Source organism: Myotis lucifugus, unplaced genomic scaffold (assembly GCF_000147115.1).
Source record: "Myotis lucifugus unplaced genomic scaffold, Myoluc2.0 scaffold_383, whole genome shotgun sequence".
Taxonomy (NCBI): Eukaryota; Metazoa; Chordata; class Mammalia; order Chiroptera; family Vespertilionidae; genus Myotis; species Myotis lucifugus.
The window spans coordinates 281,181-301,176 of record NW_005871431.1 but is presented as its reverse complement, the minus strand read 5'-3'; the positions used below and the strand labels follow the sequence as shown (position 1 = coordinate 301,176).

The following is a 19,996-nucleotide window of genomic DNA, read 5'->3' as shown; positions in this document are numbered from 1 at the left end:
AACAGAGCTTAAAACAACATCAACAAACCCCTGAGGGAGAGAGAATTTGGAGATTGAGGCCTGCCAAATTAGGAAGATTTGGGAAACACTTGAGTCTTTCCACAGTTCTATACTAACAAAACAAGTCAAAGACAATACAAATTCAAGATAGTAAGTGAGAAACTTAAAACAAGCATCCAAATTCTTCAGAAGAGGATAATCTCTCTCTTTTTTTAATCTTTTCTCAATCTGATGAAAAGTGATCTACAAAAATACATAGTTAACATCACTCTCCATAGTGGAAGATTGAATGCTTTTTTCCTAAGTTCAGTAATGAGCTTAGTATGTTCACTTTCACACTTTCTGTCCAATATTATATTGGAGGATCAGAAGGTTTGGAGATAGAGAAGAGGAAGAACCACATCAATAGCAGCAATAAATTTACAGAACTTATTACCTATAAGTCGGGCCGCGTTTCTCGGCGCGTCACCTCCCTTAGCAACAGTCGCCGCCGCCGCTCCGAAGATCTGGGGGTGAAAGTAACAAGAAAAAAAAGTTATAATGTAGCAACGTTCTAAGGGGCGGGGCCTCCGCCCCCTCCCATTCACTACTTACTCTGCCGGCCCGCGCCGGCCAATCAGCGCGCGCCGAAGGCCTAGTGGGCTGCGCTTACCGGCCAATGGCTGTAGCCGCGGCGCTGCCCCACGTGGCCGCAGGGCCCGCCCCTGGCCCCGCCCCTGCCCCGGTGGCCAAGGGGAGCGCGGCGGGGGCGGAGCTGGAGCCGCAGAAGCCGGCCCCCACGCCCCCGCCCGCGCCGGGGGCCATTCATAAGGCCTGGTGCCCACAACAAAGGGCGAGCGGCCCGGGAGGACTCGGGACCTCTTCCCGGAGCTGTGTGGCGTGAGGGCCGGCTTTGTCCCCGCGCCAGGATGGGCAGGATGTCGCGTGACCTCTCCCGCGTCCGTCCGGGAAGCTACCGCGAGCGGAAGCGAGGGGCAATACCCGCGCCTCGTGGCTGGGCCATGTTCGGCGGCTCGCGGGAAGGTTCGACTTTGGGGCGTGAGGTCTCCACGAGCTGATGGCGAGTCCTGCATCTCGTGACGTGGCCGGTGTCGGGGGGACCCTGGTGCTACCTCGCGTCCCACCCCAGTCTCGCGGGCTGGACCTGCTTCTTGAGTCGCACCCGCCGGAGCTATGACGTGACGCGGCGTCCCTGGTGGGGCCCGCGCGCACGGCTCTGCTCGGGGCTGCGGTGAGTCAGCAGCGCTGGCGCGCCCTCTGCCGGCCCCCATCCGGGAGCGCTGCTGAGAGTCCTGGGGAGGGGGCGCGAGAATGTCCCGGGCAGGGGCAAAGCTGACCGACTTCGGGCGTGGGGAGAGACTCGCTAGTGTGAATCCTCTAAAGCATAAAATTGAGGCCGTACACACCGGAAAGCAGGCTGGAACAGCAACTAGCTCAAGGTCACTCCGGGGAGGGGGAGTGACAGGGGGGTGGGGCAGGGGCCCAGGTCCTGTGAAGGGGGTGCTGGCTGCGCCTCGCTCCACCCATTCCACGTCCCGTGGGGGAAGGGGTGCTTCCCAGGACTGGAGGTATCCCAAACCCTGCCTGTCCCAAGAACAAAGAAAAGTGGGGCACCTTAAAAGCCTAGAGCGGGGAACCCCTCCTTGGCCCGCGAGATCCCGCCCACAACTCACCGGGCGCGGCCAGTCCGAGGTCACCACAGTCCTTTAATGTACCTGGGCCGAGAACCAGTGCGCCGTGGCGGGGTAGGTATGGGGCCGCACCGGCGGCCCTGAACCTTTATCCGCGCCGCCTTCCCTGGGTGGAGTTTGGGCGGGCAGGGGTGGTGGGAGGGAGCCGGGCGGGCAGTGACGCAGGCCATCCCCGCCCCTCCCAGTGGGCCAGAGCCCAGGAGTGCCGCCCGGCCTGGGCCACTTGCCCCGTCAATGACTGCGCTCATGGAATGCCACCGAACCCGAGGTCACGGTTGTCCTAGTCGACGACTCGGTCGCACCCGCACTTGGGCCACGGTATTGGGTTTCTGGGTGCACAGCCGGACTCCCTGACATTTTTCTGCCGCTCCAAACCCTGTGCTTCCGCCTGGGGGTGCCTGCAAGGCGGAAGGCGGGGCGTGGGAAGGGGAGCCTGAGTCAGCAGCACAGTCCAGGAAAACAGGCCCAAGTCACCTGCCTGGAGTGGGGGTGCCGCAGCCGCGCATCCCTTAACAGTGACCTCAGAGGGCATTTATGGAGCGATTAACCAGCACCAGGACTGCCTTGTGCAGCCAGTCATCACACGTCCTGTGACCTCGGGAGGGTTTTGGCCCCTATTTCCTAGGTGGCCATGGGGTGGAATGAATATCCTGCAGGACTCACCCTGGGGCCTGAGGTATGGGTCCCTCACTCAGACCCAGTGATGTTGTCATCATTCAATAATGCAAGTTCACAGGCTGCTGCCCATCCTTTGGGCTGGGCATAACCCCCCTTCCCATTTCACATACTAGGATATAGACCACACAGGCAGGAGCATGGCATGTCATTTTGGTGGCTTTCTGAGGATGACCCTGATTGGTGGTGGGGCCCTATTGGTCCTCCTGACCCTTCTGCCTAGAAAGGGACCCCAAGTTCTACTCACCCAACCCCTATCCACTTTTCTGGTTTCTTCATCTGGGACGACCATCCCCACCTCTACCCTCAGCATCCCTCCCAGGGCTGTTCCTTCCGACTCTCACCCAATGCTCCTATGGCCTCTGCCCCACTCCCACTCCCAGGCACTCCCAACCCCACAAGGTCAGTCAGGACTTGGCTGGAAGGAAGGAGTCACTGGGGCTGGTGTTGAGGGATGGATAGCAGTTTGCCACAAACACAGCATGGTTCTCCAGGAAATGGAAACGGCTACTACAAAGGTCTGGAGACTTCAGTGGCTACAGGTTGTGGAAACAGGCAGAGGGGCCCAGCGTAGGGGCTCTGCTTCCAGCCAGGAGTTGGCAGAGGAAACAGAACAGCCTAGGTGGGACCTCCAAGGGGTGGGGATGTTGCTACTGGGGTAGGCAGAACTTTGTGATCTCAGGCTGGTCCCTGACCTTGCTGAAACCACACTGGGGGATGAAGGTTTGCTCTTAATGGGGGGCAGTGTGTGTGTGTGTGGAGGCCCTGACCTTGCTCTGCAGGTCTAACTTAATAAACATGCTAATCAACTGGCTTCTGATTCCTTCCCATTTAGAGCATCCCTATACTTCAGCAATTGTCCCAGGATATAAGCACAGTTGTACCAGGGGACCCCTTTCCTGCCCCCTCAGGTCCCAAGCCTGCCCTGTGGATGAGGTCTGGACCCCTGGTTTCTGTCCCTGTGACCTGCCCCACCCTGGATCCCTTCTGCCCCAGGTCTTGACCCTGCCAGCACCAGCTGTTCCCTCGGGGCCCGTGTCAGGCAGGGTGTGTCCCCAAGTCTCATGTCTCCCATGGGGAATGCACTATGGTGTCCCAGTTGCATCCTGCTGCCCCCCAGCTGGAGGCTGAAGTCTCTCAGGACATAAGCAGAGAGGGGGTGCTGGCAGCATCTTGGTGATGGTCTCCCTCGTTAACCTCCCTTCTTTGGTTTTATTTATGGTGCCCAACCTTGCCATGAACTCTGAAGACCTTGCCTCTGAGCTGGAGACAAGGAAGAGTGGTGCTGCACCCGCGATCACAGCCTTCTCTAGGCTGGGAGTTCCCGGGAAGCAGGGGACTGCTGCTTGGGCCTCACTGGCCTGAGAGAAAGGAGACCCAAGCATGTGGGGGCGCGCACGCACATACGTACACACACACACAGCGCAGGAGATCACCTGAAGGCCCCACACACATGGGTCTCTCACCATGTCAAGCCTTGAACACAGCCATGTGACAGTCACTTGCATAGGACTGTGACACACTAGTGCACAGCCCATCCATACTGATGACATGCCCCAGGGTGGCCTCCCTGTGACACACAGGGAGGCCCAGGCTCTTCCGAACACTCACCATCCTGGAATACCCTGCAAGCCCAGCTTGGGCTCAGGGCTGACGGGGGTGGGGAAAGACCCCTGCCTTGAAGTCCTCTGCCTACCACCTGGAACCCAAGTCTGGGTCATCCCCAGGGTTACAAAATGGAGGAGATGGAACAGCTCTGTGAAGCTGTGTGCTGCCAGGGCTGCTCCTGTCGAGACACCCCACCCCATCTGGGGCTGTCCCAGGGCCTGGGGTGCCACAGAGATGCCAACACCAACAGAAGTCAGGCAGTCATCCAGCCAGGGCCACCCACAGGCTGGTCCAGTACCAGGCGGGGCCTCCCTGGGAGTAGGGCCAGGAAGCCCAGAGTGGAAATCACAACCTGGAACCTGACTGGACCCTAGGTGTCTCGACGAGCAGCCCAGTCCTGACCAAAGAACCACAGCCACCCCTCCACCCATGCTGTCCCCAGAACCCTGCCCGTCACCTAGCCTGGTGTCACTAGCTGTGTTCTCCCCCACTCCTCAAGGCTCCCAAGGACCTTTTAGGCCACAATCCCCAAATCCTTGAAGCTGAGGCCCTCCCTAACAGAGGTGTGGTATCCCAAGCCCATTGCCCTAGGCAGGAGACAAAATCAGCACACACAAGTGGGGTCCCTGGTCTTTAATGGGGTGCACACTGGGGACAAGCTGTCCAGAGAAGGCAGTAGGGAGGAGAGGTCTCTACAGCATGAGAGTGGAGGGCAGCAGGTCAGGTTGGTGGGGTCTTTGGAGGTGGGAGGCCAATCCCCTAGGTGACAGTCCCCCCAAGAGCAGAGCAGGGTCTCTGAGCTCACCCCTGCCACCAGGCCTGGGCCCAGGGGGTATGCGCTGGGAGAAGCTAGCAATTTGCTGCCCCCTGGTGGCCTCACTGGCAAGGATGGCTACCTCCCAGAGGGGTTGCCCCCACCCTCATACTGGACCCATGAGAGCTGGTTCCAACCCCTGTCCCACTCTGGGCCTTGGTTTCCCCGCTGACACTGGCGAGGAGCACGCACCGCCTACTCCAGAGCCTTCACCAGGGCTTCGTTGGCCTCGATTCGGATTTGGATCTCAGCCCTCATGGCCTCGTCGGACGCCCCTGACAGCTCCGATTGTGCCTTCTCCAAGTTTGCCTTGGCCGCCTACAGTAGGTGGTGGTTAGTGAGGTCCAAACAGGGTCCCTGTTCTGGCACCTGCCCTTCCACCCCCAAAGCCAGAAGCCCTTAGCTCGTGCCTCAGTTTCTGCTGGGACACTTACCCCCAAATCCAGCATGTCCAGCGGCACAGCCTCTTCAGCCAGTAACTGAACTGATGAGTCAGCGTTCACTGTGACCGAGCCGCTGCTAACTGCAGGAGGAGAGGGGGTGAGACCGCCACATCTAGGCTTAGGGGAAACCACCAGCCCCAGGACAGTGGCCCCACAAGAACCCTGGGATCCAGCGTGGGGAATGGGCACCTGGAGAGAACACATGAGACCAGGGGGCCAACAGAGGCATCTGCTGGTGGCTGGTCATGGGGACAGACCCTTCCCTTCACCCATGAGCTCATTAGCTGAGCGGGGTCAGGTGAACAGAGGGCTGTGTTTGAATCCTGGATGGCTGTAGCTTTGGAGACTAATGCTGGTGAAGGTCTTAGAGCTGGTTTCTTTCTGCACAAATTTCCTCCTCTTAAGTCAGGCCCCCTTGCCAGCACATTTTTTTTATTTTTAGAGAACATTTATTAAAGCTGGGAACAATGGAACAAGGAAGGGCCTAGGATAGAAGAAACAACAGGAGAGGGGCTAGGAGGGGAAATGAGGCTAGGCTGGGCTGCTTCGGCTCACTAAGATGTCAGCGAAAAGAGGGGCCTTGGGGACAGGGACAGTGGGTTAGCCCAGGACAAGCTGCCACTGCCCATTGCTCCCTGGTTGCAAGTCTCTGTGGGGTCTCTTAGCGTTTAGGAGAGGCCTGTGGAGGAAGAAGAGAGGGAAGGGCAAGATGGGGGCTGCTTCGGGGAGGGAGAGCACACCTACCCAGCACCATTCTACTTCTCTTCCCAGATTTGTCACCCCCTCCAACCCACTACAAGCTTCTTAACCACAGCCAGTAAGAAGCTGGAAGCTGCAAAAAAGTTTCTGGCTTTCTTCCTATCGTGACCTCCGAGTGCCCACAGCACTTTTTCTTACCATACCAACTGAAATGGGGACTGACTTGCTGCAACGTGCAGCTCTGTTCAGCCCAGTCCTCTGTCCTCCTGCTGGACTCACCGAAGTATTTGGAGGTGGTGCCATCCTCAGCATGGACAACAACCAATCCTGGCCGCAGGACCTGCAGGGTGGGCACGTGGGCTGCCAGGATACCGAAGGCCCCTGTCTGCGTGGGCACATCCACCTGCCGGACGTTGGCGCCATTGAAGAAGACCTGGAGAAGACACATGAGGAATAATAGGTCACTGCAGGCCAGGCCCACTCCACCGGGATTCAGTCTCCCAAGTAGTGAAATGGGCTGGGCAGAGCTGAGTGCCAATGGGAGACACAGAAGCAGCCAGCGCTGGGGCCGACTTGGGTTCTGTTCTTCGGGCAGAGCCTCAGTGCCATCATCTGTGAGAACGAAATCTAGCACCCAAGCCCTTCGGCAGAGATGCTGTAAGGATATGAAAAGGTGCCTGCCAGGGAAAGGCACATAGGAGGTGCTGATCTCGGGAGAGGTGCTTGCAGCAAGGGGCAATCCCGGCTTAATGGGCATGTCCGGCCCTTGGGTGTCGAATTCCAGGTGGAAGGTCCGGGAGTTTGGGAGGTTGGAGGTGGCAGGACCCCAGACCACACGGTGAAGGGGCACGAGTCCGAGGTACGGAATAGGGGTCGGCGACCTGGAGGTTGGGGGTCTCGGTCTGTGGGTATCGAATGGGGATCGGCGACCTGGGGGTTGGAGAAATCAGGTTCGGAATGGAGGTTAGGAGGTTCCTGCCGGGCCCGGGGTCCGGAATGGCGTCCGCACCTGTGTGGGAGAGGCGAAGGTGAAAGACATTTGTCCCGGGCCCGCGGCGGGGGCTGGGGCGGCCGCAGCCTCGGCGTAGGCGCGAGCCTGGCGCACGAGGCGACCCAGGCCGGAGCGGCGGAGCAGCGCGGCTGGCAGCATAGCAGCGGCAGTAGATAGAGGACGGTGGTCAGACTCGGGCGGAACGCGGGCAGCCTGGAGGGCGAGGAGGACGACGCGGTGACGTCTGGGAGAAGGATTAGTAGCCAGGGCGCACGCGCGAACTACGATTCCGGGCTGCCCCGCGCGACGTTAACGACGCGCCGCTGGGTGCGCAGCATGCTGGGGGTTGTAGTTTCGTTTCGGTCCCAGCTCTCAGACTGCTGGGAGGGTGTGTGTGTGTGTGTGTGTGTGTGTGTGTGTGTGGTGGGGTAGGGGGGGTGCATGTGCTGTGTGCGTGTGTGTCGCGGGGGTGGGAGACGACGGTTACAAGGTTCGGCATGCGGAGGATCAAAACCTGCGCGGAGGAGACACTTAAGTTGAATTCAAGATCTAGGGAGCGCTAATTGAATGCCAGGAGCTGAGACATTAGAGAAATACCACGATTCCACCTCTGGTGTGGGGGTCGGGGGCGTTTTACAGACGTTCAACGTTAGAAGAAAACAAATAATTTTTTTAAAGGAGCAAAAGACTGTGTGGGGCGGTGATGAGTCAGGCTGAAACTGAGGCAGAAATCCCGGAAACAGCATCCTCAGGCTGAGAGTTCAGTGCAAGCCAGCGGCAGGGATGCGAGCACGGCTTGGCTGCAATCCCCGCGAGCGCCACGAGACGGCGCCCCCGTGTCCGGAGATGCTGTCGTCGCGGCCCCGCCCGACCGTCGCCCCCGCAAGCCGCTGACGCACTGGCGCGTGTGCGGTAGGCCGGGGGCTCCGCTGACGTCACCGCGGCCTGCGCAGCCTCGCTTGCGGCGCTGACGTCACCGCTCCGCCCCCGCGGTCATGCAGGCAGGTCGGGGAACAGGGCCGAGCCTCCTACCCCCCACCTTGGGCTCTGGGAAAACGTGGAGTCCGGGCTGAGCTCGAAGGGCCTTTGCTGTGGAGCTGAGGGATGCAAGACGCAGGGGTGTCACACCTGGGCCCGAGGCACCTGCTGCGGAGGCTCCCCAGTCTCAGGGGTTGCATGAGTCCTAGCTTCCAGCAGTGTTCAGGCTGGCGCTGTGGCTGCGCCCCTGCCTCCCAGCATCCAGGCCGAAACCCCCCTCCGGGTTCTGGTGGTGGGGGACGTGTGCTTTGGGAAGCCCTACTCACATGTCTAGGGGTGCGGTGCGTCATGTGTGTAGCCCTACCTCTCCTGGACACCCAGGCCCCATAGGGAGGCTTCGTCTACCTAATGGGCTGCTCCTACCCATCCACTGGAAGACTTTTTTCAATCCCTATTCCAGCGTGGCCCATGGGGAAAGGCACCACCTGCAACTCAGGTCCCAAACCTGGGGTTATTCTGGAATACCCTAATAGACCCATTGACAAGGCCCGACCGCTCAGCTTGGCCCCTGTGGCCACCCTCACTCTTTTGAATGGTCCCAGCCTCCTTCCCTAGCCTTACCACTGAGCCCTTCTCCACACACACAGCCAGAGGGACCATGTTATTCCCCTACTAGGAACCACAAGATGGTTTCCCCTGCTTCCTCAAACATACGGATCTTCTGCAAACACACTTTTCCACCTCAGGGCCTTTGCACATGCCATCCTTACTCACCTGGAGCCAGCTTTCCTTGGCATTGATCTACCTGGCTGCCCCTTGCTCTCCTGTAGTGGAATCACCCTTTCATCCAGTTAGTAAGCTGTTCCCTCCTGGGTACCAGCCCTGGGGACTCAGCCCTGAGTGAGCTCCTGCTCTTGGAGCTCATCGTGTAGTGGGGGCAGGGTTGAGCAGGGACACAACACACAGGTGCTAGTAAGGTAGAGGTCCACAGCGAGAAACAACCAGCAGCAAGCAGGGCACAGGAGTGTAAAGTGGTGGTTGCTATGTTAGCAGACAGCCAAGAGGAGAGGCATGGAGGCTTTGCTGTTGGGAAGTGTTGAAGGGGTGAGGAAGGCTTCTTGCGGCTGAGCTGGGGAAGAGGGGTCTTGCACCTGCGAGTGCAAATGTCTGGAGGCTGAACTTGGGCATCACCGAGCAGTGTGGGCTTTCCATGGAGACGGGTGTCGTTATGGGGTGTGGCTGGGATGGAATCAGGACAGGGCGGATGACAGAATGGTGGCCTGAGCATCTAGAAGGCATGATTTTTCGGAAAGAGAAAAGGGGGAGCAGCTTTCGGGTTTGCCAGGTGTGGGGGTTCTGCAGGGTAGTTCTGATGTCACTGGCGCTGGGCAGGCCCTGGTGGCACTCAGGACAGGTTGTGTTCTATGATCTTTGTTGGTCCCGACAAGGCAGGGCGCACGGAGAGCCCTGACAGTGCTGCACTCACACGGAAACAAAGGGAGGACAGCGAAACCCCTGGGCTGTGTCCCTTGGGGGACCCCCCCCGACTGGGGGAAGGTAAGGAGGGGGAGTCTCTGCACCCCAGTATCCCGGGTTGTGGGGAGTCGTGCATCTCAGCACGCCCCCACCCCGCCTTTCAGGGACTCAGGGAGGGTCGAGGAGTCGTGCTGCAGGGCGTGGGGGCGGAGATCAGCGGGCCGCGGGAGAGGCGGCTCCGCCTGGGGAGGGGGCAACCTGGGAGCGCAGGCTCCGCCCCCCGCCCGCGCGCCCGGAAGAGTAGAGGAGGCAGTGCCAGTGCGGACAGAGCTAACCCCAGCGGCGGGTGCGGTGGGGGCTGCCGGCCATGACCCGGCGGCACCCAGCGGGTGGGAGCGGGCTCCTGGCCAACGCGGTCACGTGAGCGGTCCCTCCTCTCTCGCCTGCCTCCCCCGCGCACCGGGCTCTCCATTCATAAATTCTCCTCCTGCTCCGCGGCCACCGGGCGCCGGAGCCCGCCGGGAGCGCCGCGAAGCCGCCCGCCCGCCGCCCATGGGCCGTGCGCCCCGAGACTGAGGTAGGCGCGGCGGGCCCGGGGCTGCACCGGGCGGGCGGGAGGCGGGCCGTGACCGCGGAGCCCAGGATCGCGCCGGCTCCAGGGCCCGCCCTGGCTCAGGACCACTGTCTTTTCCCGGCGAGGCCCGAGGGAGGGAGCGGAGGATCGGGGCGGGCGTGGGAGCCAGCCCGCGGAGCTCTGCACCGCGCCTTGGGCGGCCTGAAGAGGGACCCTCTCCCGCGCCCTCCCCCGGCCTCAGTTTCCCCCTGGGAGATCCGGCGAGGGCGATAGCGCTTCCGCCTCCTGGCTCAGCCCGAGGTTGATGTACCTGGAGCCTCGCTCTGCCTGTCCTCCCTCGACATCCCCGCCGCCGGGGCCGGATGTGAGCGCGGGGTTAGGCGCAGAGGCCGGCGATTCGGGGAGCCGAGGCCCGGCTGGACCTCACGGTCTGGCCTGTGGGGAACCTCCACCCGCCGCGCCTGTTCCCGCCTACCCCCGAGAATCCACCGCTCTTCTTCCTCCGCCTCCTGCCATCTTCCCTCGTCTTGTCATGTCCATGCGTCTCTGTCCCCTCCCCCTCCCGTCTGAACTCATTTCTCAACCTACATTCATGCGCGCCTTACCCCCAAGTAGCCCGGGGAGCCGCGGCCAGACTCCGACCCCGAGCGCCGAGGACACCTGGCTTCCGTCAGCACCCTCCCCTTCCCCGGGCCTCGGTTTCTCCCGCTGTCTCGGGGGGTCAAAACCCGAAAGTGTTGGGGACGCTGGAGCCTGTGCACAGGCATTCCCATTCCTCTGGGGAGGGACCGCGCGGGCGCCTAGCCGACTGCTGCTGGCCATCCGGCCCCGAACTCTGTTCCCTGAGATTCCAGAGCGCGTCCCCGTCCTTCCGCAAGGAGGAGGGTCAGGTGCAATGTCTGGACAGCCCGGTTCCCGAGGGCCGGGCCCCGCCCCGGCCTCAGTTTCCCCAAGCGTAAAGCAGGCGTGGAGACTCGCCAGCCTGCGCTGGGAGAGGCTGCCGGCGGAAGAGCCTGACCTCGGGCTGGGCACCGGCGCGCGAGGAGGCGCACAGCAGCCATTTTGCTGCCCAGGGCCCGCAGGAGTCGCCCCTGCAGGAGGCCTCCCTCTCACGCCCCGCCCCTCCCCTCCCCAGTGCTCCCTGGAAAACTCGGCCCCCGCTCCCTGGCAAACTCGGCCCCCCCCCACCCTCCCCCCCCAGCTCAGCCTGCTCGCTCAGTCGCCATGGGAACCAAATTCTTCAGGGCTGGGAACAGATGCGCCTTTGGCCTTTTCACTCCCACTAGTGCTCCGTGGAAGGGGGCCTTTACCTCCCGAGTCAGGACCCTGGAGACCCGTGCTCAGCTCCTCCTTCCCGCTCCCCATGGTGGACTCCTTGTCCCTCCAGCCCGGGGCCAGTCTTCGGAAGCTGCAGTCTCCTGGCGGGGCAGGCAGGGCCCTATAGTCTCTATGGGTGGTGGACAAGGAGGTGGAGCTGACAGTCTCGGTGTCTCCATTCTCCCAGGATGCTTGCCCTTTCCTGGACAGGACTCCTAAGCAGTGCTACCTTGCCAGTCCGGCCCCACCAGCTGGGGAGGCGGTTGACCTCATCTTAAAGATTGGGAGATGGAGGTCCCTGCTGGGCACTGATCTGAGGGGGCGGGAGTCGTGTGGGGTTCCCCCCACCTCTCTGTGAGTCACTGCCCTATGTGGGCTGCTGCTCTGACTCCCTGGGATGAGTGAGGGGGCAGGTACTGGGAGCTGGAGCTGAGCAGCGCCCCTCCCCTAGGGACCTTCTCACCTCAAAATGCAGCCCACAGCCACCATGGCCATGACTGCCACCGCCGCCACCACGGCCACCCTGACCACGACGTGGGACAATACCACAGGCCGCCCCACTGTGAGTGAGGGGGTGGGGAAGGAGAGATCGACAGGCCTGGCCCACCAGAGTCCAGGTAGGACCTGACCCCTGCTCCCCCACAGGCGGAGCCTGACCCCGTCTTGGACAACTATATGCTGGTGGTGGTGGTGATGTCGCTCTTTGTTGGGGGAACCCTCGTGGTGCTGTCTGGTGTGTTGCTCCTGTGCAGGCGCTGCTGGGAAGTCCACCAGGGCTTCAACAGGTTTGTGCCAATCAACCTGCTGCTTTCTGGGAGGCCTGGGGGGTCCTGGGGCCAGGCAGGTGCCTCTGACAGCTGGCTAGTGGGGAGCAGGTGCACCATACCTGTGCAGGGACCACGTCCCAGCAGGTGGGCTCGGTGAGCTGAGGGTGCAGCCCATGAGCATGAGCCCTGCAGGGACCCTGGCCACCTTGCTCTCCTGTTGTCTTGCCCCAGAGCCACGGAGGAGGCAGAGAAGACAACCACCACCTACCTGGACACCAGCACCCACCCAGTCCAAGGTGAGGTGCTGCCCAGGCCCCACCCCTGCCCAGGCCCCGCCCCTTGTCCACTCCTCGGCCTTCCCTCTCAGGCCTCCTGACCTTCTGTGTCTGTCTGTCTCCCCCACCAGACTGGGCGAAGCTCGATTCCGACTCATCTCTGTTTCCTTAAAGCCCACGCGTAGGTGCTCACAGGCGCGTGCTGAGTGAGTGAGTGTGTGAGCGGATGAACGAGTGCCCGCCCACCTCCCTGTCCATCCCTGGTGGTCAGTTGGGCCCCCTCGCTCCCTCCCCCTCCGCCCACAGTCTGCCGGCACGAGGTGCGGCCCACCCGGGGCCCACCCTCTCTTGGCTCTCCTCGCAGACCCTGAATTGAGGGGGGAGGACCTCGAGGGCCAGGATGCAGAGACCGAGCGCTTCCTGTCCACCAGCTCTACCGGCCGCCGCGTGTCCTTCAATGAGGCAGCCCTGTTTGAGCAGAGCCGGAAGGCGCAGGACAAGGGCCGAAGGTAAGGGGATCAGCACCCTCAGGGCTGGAGCATAGCCTCAATACTGAGCTGGGTGGTCATTCATGCTGTGCTCTCCGCAGACCCAGCAGGGTGGACGATGGGGCTGTGGAACAGCAGATTGTGGGCTGGGGATACCTGGCCTGTGTGGGGTGGGGCCGAGCACAGGGACGGGATGCTCTGTGATTGGTGGATACACTTGGCACAGGTATACCCTGACAGAAGGGGACTTCCACCACCTGAAGAATGCTCGCCTCACCCACCTGCACCTGCCGCCCCTCAAGATTGTCACCATCCATGAGTGTGACTCCAGCGAAGCCAGTGCCACCGCCATGCCTCACCCCTCAGTGCCTCCCAAGGCCAGCCTGGCCATATTCCAGGTGAGTATGGAGGGGTTGGTACCCGGACTTGGACTTGGTGGGAGGGATCCCTACCCTCACCTGGCAGGTGGCACCTTTCCCACTCTCTGGGCCGACCCCCTTATCTCAGGATGGGGAGTGGGGCTGGCTGGATGCATAGAGGGTGGCTGGGCCCAGCACACCCCCTCACCCACCAGTGCTCTTTGACCTGTCACTGCTTCCTCCTCCACCCGGCTCTGTCCCACAGCCCCCGGGGAAGGCCCTCACTGGCCGCTCCGTGGGCCCCAGCTCCGCCTTGCCAGGTGACCCCTACAACCCTTCCACGGGCCCTGCTGACTTCGAGATCAGCTCCTCCTCATCCAGTGACTCCGGGGAAGGCACCTCGGTGAGGGCTCCCATGTGTCCCTTGTCTCTCCCTGTCCTGTTTCAAGACAGGTCTGCCTGTGGCCTCCCACCTCCACAGCTCTCCTTGCCCCAGCCTGGTCCCTGAATGGGCCACAGCACACAAGTGGGCTCCTGTGAACTGGGGAAGCTGCCCATGGGCATGAGCCCTGCGGGGTGGGTAGTACCCAGGACATGCACAGCCATTTCGAACATGAGTATGCTCACACGTGCACAAGGCACTCGGGCAGCTGGGCAGGGTGTGGTCAGGACCCAGTTCAAGCCCCAGGGTAAGCACTCCCAGGCATTTACTCGGACCCCTCTGTCCGGGGCTGGGAAGGACAGAGCTGGCCAACACCTGGCTGAGCCCCTGGGAAACCTTTGGGCAGCATCAGGCGGGAGGAAAGAGCTCCCTGCCCCCCCCCCCCTTGGTACTTAGCCTGGGCTGAGTAGCAGGTGGGGAGCAGTGGGGAAGGGGCCGCCTGAGAGCATCCCTCTTCCCTTCCAGCTGGATGCGGCTGCCAGGAGCACCAAGCCTGGTGGGCTGGGGGCCTCTGCGGGGCCCCGGGAGGCAGGCCCAGGCTCTGGGGCAGGCCCAGTCCTGCAGTTCTTCACCCGCCTGAGGCGCCATGCCAGTTTGGATGGGGCCAGCCCCTACTTCAAGGTCAAGAAATGGAAGCTGGAGCCCAGCCAGCGGGCATCAAGTCTGGACACAAGAGGTGAGCTGCGGCCCCTGGTGGGGAGTAAGGGCCAGGGGCCCTGCCCCAGGCAGCCATAGAGTGTGGGAGGCTCAGAACCCAGGGTGGGACTCTGCTCCTGAGAGGGGTCTCCATTTCCTGCCCCATGCTGGCCAATACATGCTCTGTCCAAGGTCTCAGAGTTGGTCAGGAGGGGCCCGGGGCCATGCACTGAGCTTCTCTGGGGCCCCAGGTGGTAGTGTTTTTGGTTTTGCAGTCAGTCTGTCTACAGTGGTGGTGGGCAAGCAGCAGTAAATGGCGTGGAAACAAGTGTGGCTGTGTGCCAATAAAACTTATATACAGCCCTGGCTGGTGTTTCTCAGTGGTTAGAGCGCCAGCCTGAGACCGAAGGGTTGTGGGCTCGACTCCCTGTCAAGGGCATGCACCTGGGTTGCAGGTTTGTTCCCTGGCCCTGGTTGGGGCACTTGCAGGAGGCAACCAAATCGATGTGTCTTTCTCACATTGATGTGTGTGTGTGTGTGTGTGTGTGTGTGTCTCTCTCTCTACCCCTCCCTCCCTCCCTTTCTCTAAAATATCAATGGAAAATATATCCTCAGGTGAGGATTAACAAAAAAACCCCAAAACTCATTTACAACAGGTGGGGGGCCCAATTGGCCACCCCTTTAATCCTGCAGACCCAGAGGCATGTGGGGTCCTGGACATAGGGCTTCTTTACCTTCAGTCCAAGGCAGGGTTGTACGGGGCATGGGAAGGTGGGCACGGACAGCTGTAACCAGCCCTGCACAGAGGAACTTAGTGGGCCGGGCCAGGCCATGCATGTGCTTGCCGCCCGGTGGAGGAGGTGGGAGAGGGGACAAACAGAGAGAGAGAGAAGGTACGAGGCTAGTGACAGTGCCAGCCTCCTTGTTGGGGCCTGGCTCCAGCCAACATCAGAGACGGGAGGGTGAGTCGTGGCCTAGGTGCTCCTGGCCAGGGAGGGTGGGCCTATCTTGCACCCTGTTGGGAGCCCAGAGGCATTCTGTGATTCCTGAGGGTGACGATAGTCAAATTCAGGTGCAGAACCACCCAGAACCTACCTATTTGCTAGGCGACTATCCTCCCCACCCCTGTGACTTTGCCGCTGAAGCTTCTCCCAGGCCTCTATGGGAGGGTGGCCCGTGGGCAGGGGTGAGGCTGGCAGGAGAGGGCTTCACCTCTTCCCTCATCCCCCCAACATGTGCTTTACAATCCACTCCTTCCCACATCTGTGGTTTGGCCCAGCTGTGCCTGCCACTAGGTGACCAGTTAAAATCCCCGCTGTAGCCACACCTGTCTTCCCTGGATGCTCAGGGAACTGCTGCTGCCTTGACAAAACTCACACCTGCACAGCACGGTGCATGCTTACCTGGTCCAGGCTCCTGCCGTCAGGCCTGGGGGTGGGGGTGGGGTGCCACGCTGGGAGGGGCCCAGGCAGGCTGATGTGCCTCCCTCTGCACAGGCTCCCCCAAGCGGCATCACTTCCAGCGACAGCGAGCAGCCAGCGAGAGCATGGAGCAGGAGGAGGGGGACACCCCTCACACGGACTTCATCCAGTACATTGCCAGCACAGGCGCTGCTCTGGCCTTCCCGCCCCCCTGCCCCTTTCTGGCCAGCCCCACCAGCCCGTCCCCCGCTCTCGGCAGGTATTCTTCCGTAGATAAAGGTGCTAGGGGTGCGCCTGTGGGCCCCTGCCCTACCCAGTCACCCATAGGTAGCCAAGGGAGTGCATTCCCCACCCTGTCCGCAGGGCAGACGGGCAGTCAGTTCCCTGTGGTGCCACTGCTCCTCCTGGAGGCTGCCCCGCTAGGGCCCCCGCTCCAGCAGGGACTGTGGGCTGGAGGAGGGGAGCAGGGGGAGACTGGGTAAGGGCCCAGGGGAGGGTCCCCAGGACTAAATGCCTGCTCAGGCAGGGCTTCTGGGAGTCCCCGGTGGAGTTCTCGGTCTGAGGGGCCCCCTCCCACCTGCTCAGGTTCCTCCTCAAAAACTGTCCTGACCACATCTTCCAGCAGGACCCCACCTCCACGCACAGCCCAAGGGCAGCTATCCTGGAGCTCTGGGCCCATGTCAGTGACATGTGGAAATCCAGGGAGCAGGGTAGGGTTCCTATACTTCCTAGCGATCCCTTCTGATTGTGTATCGTCCTCCATTTCTTATCAACCCAAGATTGTGGGAGGGTGCTAAGTGGCATATTCAGTCACCCAGAGGTAGGGGACCTCCACCTGCTTCGTCCCGCCCCACTGCCCCGGAATTGAGATGTTAGGAAGAAGGTGGCTTGTAGGAAAGCACCACTCTGGGTGAGGAGCCAACCACCTGCAGTGCCCACAGGTGTTTAGGTCACATTGTATAAGACACCCTGCTTGACAAGCAGGCTCCAGGAGAGCTCAGGGTTTATCAAAAAAGCATCCCCGTGCAAAAGAGACAGCATTTTAAAAAACTCACCTTCTACAGAGCCTGGCCAAGGTGGAGAGGCCCCGTCCGTGCCCACCCTCCCTGACCGAACAGGGTGGCCGGGGAGGGCATGGGGGAGCCCTCTGACTGTTGCGCCTGGCTTGCAGGCTAGAGGTGGAGGAGGAGGAGGCAGGCGCCGCGGGAGGAGTGAACCCCGAGCCCCCCTGGGAGCGCAGCATAGGTGGTGCGGGGCCTGACCAGCAGCAGGAGTCAGACAGTGAGCGGGATGCGGGGCTGGAGCACACCCAGACCATCTACCGCGACATCTGGAGCCTCCGTGCCTCACTTGAGCTGCACGCGGCCACCGCCTCAGACCACAGCAGCAATGACCGCGACTCGGTGCGCAGCGGCGACAGCTCTGGCTCAGGGGGCACAGCGCCCGCCTTCCCACCGCCCTCACCGCCACCCACGCTGCGGCCCTCGGACAGTGAGGTGGGAGGGCCGCGCAAGCTGCTGCAGATGGACAGTGGCTATGCCAGCATCGAGGGGCGCAGCACGGGCGACGATGGGCCTCCCGGTGGGCCCGAGAAGCACGCCTCCTTCTCTAGTGTGGGCCACACAACCACCGTGGGGGGCAGCTTTGATGGGACACCAGCGGAGGAGTTCCCCTGGCCGCGCAGCCCGCGCGCCTGGCCCCGCCGCACACCACGACGGGACTACAGTGTGGATGAGAAGACTGATGCGCTCTTCCATGAGTTCCTGCGCCACGACCCACACTTTGACGACGCCCCGCCCAGCACTGCACGCCATCGAGCTCGTGCGCACCCACACACCCACATGCGCAAGCAGTGGCAGCAGCGCGGCCGGCAGCACAGTGACCCCGGCGGCGAGCGCACTGCGCCTTCTGCACCGCCTGGGCCGGAACCCCGCCCCGCGCGCGCGCCTCTGCGCCGTGGGGACAGCGTCGACTGCCCAACCGACAGCCGTACAGGTGAAGACCCAGCCGGCCCTCCAGCGCCCACCATCCCTGCCATCGAAGAGGAGCCTGGCGGCGGGTGCCCAGGATCAGGCCTGTGTGCCCGACCCTCAGGGGCACTGCTGGACAAGCTGGCAACTGGCCTCGAGGACAGACTCTTATTGCCACACCTCACCCAGCCCATTGCCGCAGCCCCCACGCTGGCCACTGCCACCGCAGCACCCACGTCCCCGGACCATAGTCCAGCCTAAGCCCCTTGCCCCATTCTCCATTTCCTGTTGCGTGCACAAGGCCTCTACAGCCAGTCCTACCAGTGGCGTGAGGACCTGATGCGTGTGCGCTGAGACCACGGGTTCTAAGGCACAAGCGTACTGCCCGTGGCTCCACGCTGCCGCAGTGCGCCTGTGCACAGCTCTCTCCAGTCACTAAGCTGGTTCCCGAGTCATACCAAGGCACAAGCACCCTGGCTTATCTGGAGGGAGCCAGGTGTATTCTAATCTGTGCTCCTGAGGAACATTCACACGTCCTTACCCCAGTATAGCCTCTGGATGGTGGTAGGGCTTTCGTTGGAAGGATAGGTCTTACCTGCATCCAAGAGGGACAGTGCAGCTGGACTGTGTAAGGCGCATGTGCAGAGCGCCCCTCCCAGGGCCAACTGAGCTTCTAGGCATATTTGGTGTGCAGTTGCAGAGTCCATGCCAGGGCGCATGCGTCAAGCCCGCTGGAACATGGACTTCAGGTTGCTGAGGATGGGTGAAGAGTGCACTGGCATGGCTGCCAATTCCCCAAAGCCGTTACCTCACTGGGGCGTGTGTTCCGAGTTCACTGCAGTCCAAGCCTCCTCCAAGCAATAACCACGCCCACCGCTGCTGCTGCCCCAGCCCTGGAAGACTCCTCTCTCTGCCCTCCTCTGGGGTCTGCAACTGCCCTCCCCATGTGAGTGGCCTGCCAGCCCCACAGCCACACATCCAAAGAGCCCCAAGACTCATTAGTGTTTTGAGACTTACACAAAACCCAATCGGCCAAGATTTCAAGTTTCCCAAGCTTTATTTATTGCCAAAAGATGGGGCAGCTGAGCCACCCCGCCCCATCCCTCAAAGCTTCCTGCAGTCTGTGTACCATACAGTGATGGAATTTCTTGTTGTTTTAATGGTTGATTATAAATATTTACTGCATACTCTTGCTTGCTCTGGGTTTTCTCTGGGAATCTAGGTTCAGAGGCGTTGGGGGAAAGGGTCAGGGTCCTGCAGTCACACTTGGCCCTGCACTGTGGAGCTGTAGGCCCAGGAGCTAAGCCAAAGGGTGTGTTGAGCTTTGGAGAGCATAGAGGGCCAGTGTGGCCAAAGGCAGGCCCCCAGGCTGTCAGCAAGACCTGAAGACGGAGGCCAGCCCATGCACTCTAGGGTCCATAGGGGGCCCCAGGTACAGACTCAGATAACCCACCTGATAGCACGTCCTGCCACCCGACAATTCCCAAACACCCCTCACAACCACAGCTCAAATTGACCTGTTTTATTTTTTCTTAAAAAAAAAAGAAAAAAAAAAAGGAACCAACCAAACAACCAAAAGGCAGCCACCTGGCTCCCACGGGCACTGGGCATGCGTCTCGGTGGGCAGGCCCGTTCACCCCTGATGGGCTGCAGTTTGTTTGAACACATGACTAGGTATGGGAGGTGCTAACATGTAGCAAAGTAAAGAAAAGTCGGTGAGAACCAGTAGTCTAAACGTAAAGTGCACGGCGAGGTCTGTGCAGGGCCCATGGCCTGGCCTCACCCTCCCTTGGCCAGGAAAGGGGCCTAGCACAGGATTGCAAAGTTAACAGGAGGTTGTATCCACTGCCCACGATGGGGGAGGGGGAACAGACCCCAGTCTCTGCTGTCCCCAGCAACAGCCCTCCAGAACTTCCCCCCAGCTTCCTGAGGGGCAGTCAGTACGAAGGGTGTGGCGGTGGCCTTCCTGTGCGGTCAGCGGTGAGCCAGCAGTCGTTGGGAAGACTGAAGAGGACCTGGGCCATGGCACTCGGCCAGGGCTCTCCGAGACGGGCTGCAGATGGACGGAAGGTGTATCAATCCCAGGTCAGCAAATGCGCTCTGCATCCCCAGGGGCATCCCCACCCCGAGGCACACTGGTAGGGCAGGAAAACTGAGGCCCAGTCCCACGGGGCTGTCAGACATCTGGAGGCCAGGAAAAGCTTTGCTGACTCGAGGGGTCACCCTTTGAGTCACTCATTGCTCACTGGGGTTCAGCAGAGCCCTTAGAGGCCCTGTGGCTGGGCAGGGGCAGCTGCTGCCTCAGGCCCATACACCACTGCCCACATCCTGAGCAGGTGACAGGGTCTCTACCACTCTGGGGCCTAATCCCC

At 61.4% G+C, this 19,996-nt stretch overlaps 4 protein-coding genes across 7 annotated transcripts in view; 1 reads left to right on the top strand and 3 right to left on the bottom strand.

The window, feature by feature from the left end:
* Nucleotides 1–436: 436 nt before the first annotated feature.
* Nucleotides 437–2,446, bottom strand: LOC102434964 (basic salivary proline-rich protein 2-like). The gene is made up of 2 exons (XM_006101827.2): nt 595–2,446; nt 437–506 (listed from the first exon to the last, which is right to left on the bottom strand). The coding sequence occupies exons 1-2, from the start codon at nt 1,269–1,271 to the stop codon at nt 437–439; spliced, it is 747 nt and encodes a 248-aa protein (XP_006101889.1). The 5' UTR covers nt 1,272–2,446.
* A 2,146-nt stretch (nt 2,447–4,592) lies between these two features.
* Nucleotides 4,593–7,180, bottom strand: ATP5F1D (ATP synthase F1 subunit delta). The gene is made up of 4 exons (XM_006101787.3): nt 6,940–7,180; nt 6,210–6,363; nt 5,223–5,311; nt 4,593–5,106 (listed from the first exon to the last, which is right to left on the bottom strand). The coding sequence occupies exons 1-4, from the start codon at nt 7,078–7,080 to the stop codon at nt 4,984–4,986; spliced, it is 507 nt and encodes a 168-aa protein (XP_006101849.1). The 5' UTR covers nt 7,081–7,180; the 3' UTR covers nt 4,593–4,983.
* A 2,556-nt stretch (nt 7,181–9,736) lies between these two features.
* Nucleotides 9,737–18,811, top strand: CBARP (CACN beta subunit associated regulatory protein). 2 transcript variants are annotated; one of them, XM_014467193.2, is made up of 10 exons: nt 9,737–9,952; nt 11,718–11,828; nt 11,912–12,051; nt 12,265–12,329; nt 12,673–12,817; nt 13,023–13,194; nt 13,421–13,558; nt 14,063–14,273; nt 15,730–15,913; nt 16,826–18,811. In XM_014467193.2, exons 2-10 carry the CDS (start codon nt 11,736–11,738, stop codon nt 17,883–17,885), a joined length of 2,208 nt encoding a protein of 735 aa, XP_014322679.1. In that variant the 5' UTR covers nt 9,737–9,952; nt 11,718–11,735; the 3' UTR covers nt 17,886–18,811. The 2 variants fall into 2 exon arrangements, with proteins under 2 accessions (XP_014322679.1, XP_023599065.1); XM_023743297.1 differs by lacking the exons at nt 9,737–9,952; nt 13,421–13,558 and having other exon boundaries at nt 11,152–11,828.
* The window catches only part of STK11 (serine/threonine kinase 11), an 18,897-nt gene continuing 17,563 nt past the window's right edge, over nt 18,663–19,996 (bottom strand). For all 3 annotated transcript variants that reach the window (XM_023743298.1, XM_014467199.2, XM_006101785.3), the window contains one exon: nt 18,663–19,677. In XM_023743298.1, the coding sequence (XP_023599066.1) occupies nt 19,562–19,677 (116 nt within the window). In that variant the 3' untranslated portion in view covers nt 18,663–19,561. The remainder of the gene's footprint in view (nt 19,678–19,996) is intronic.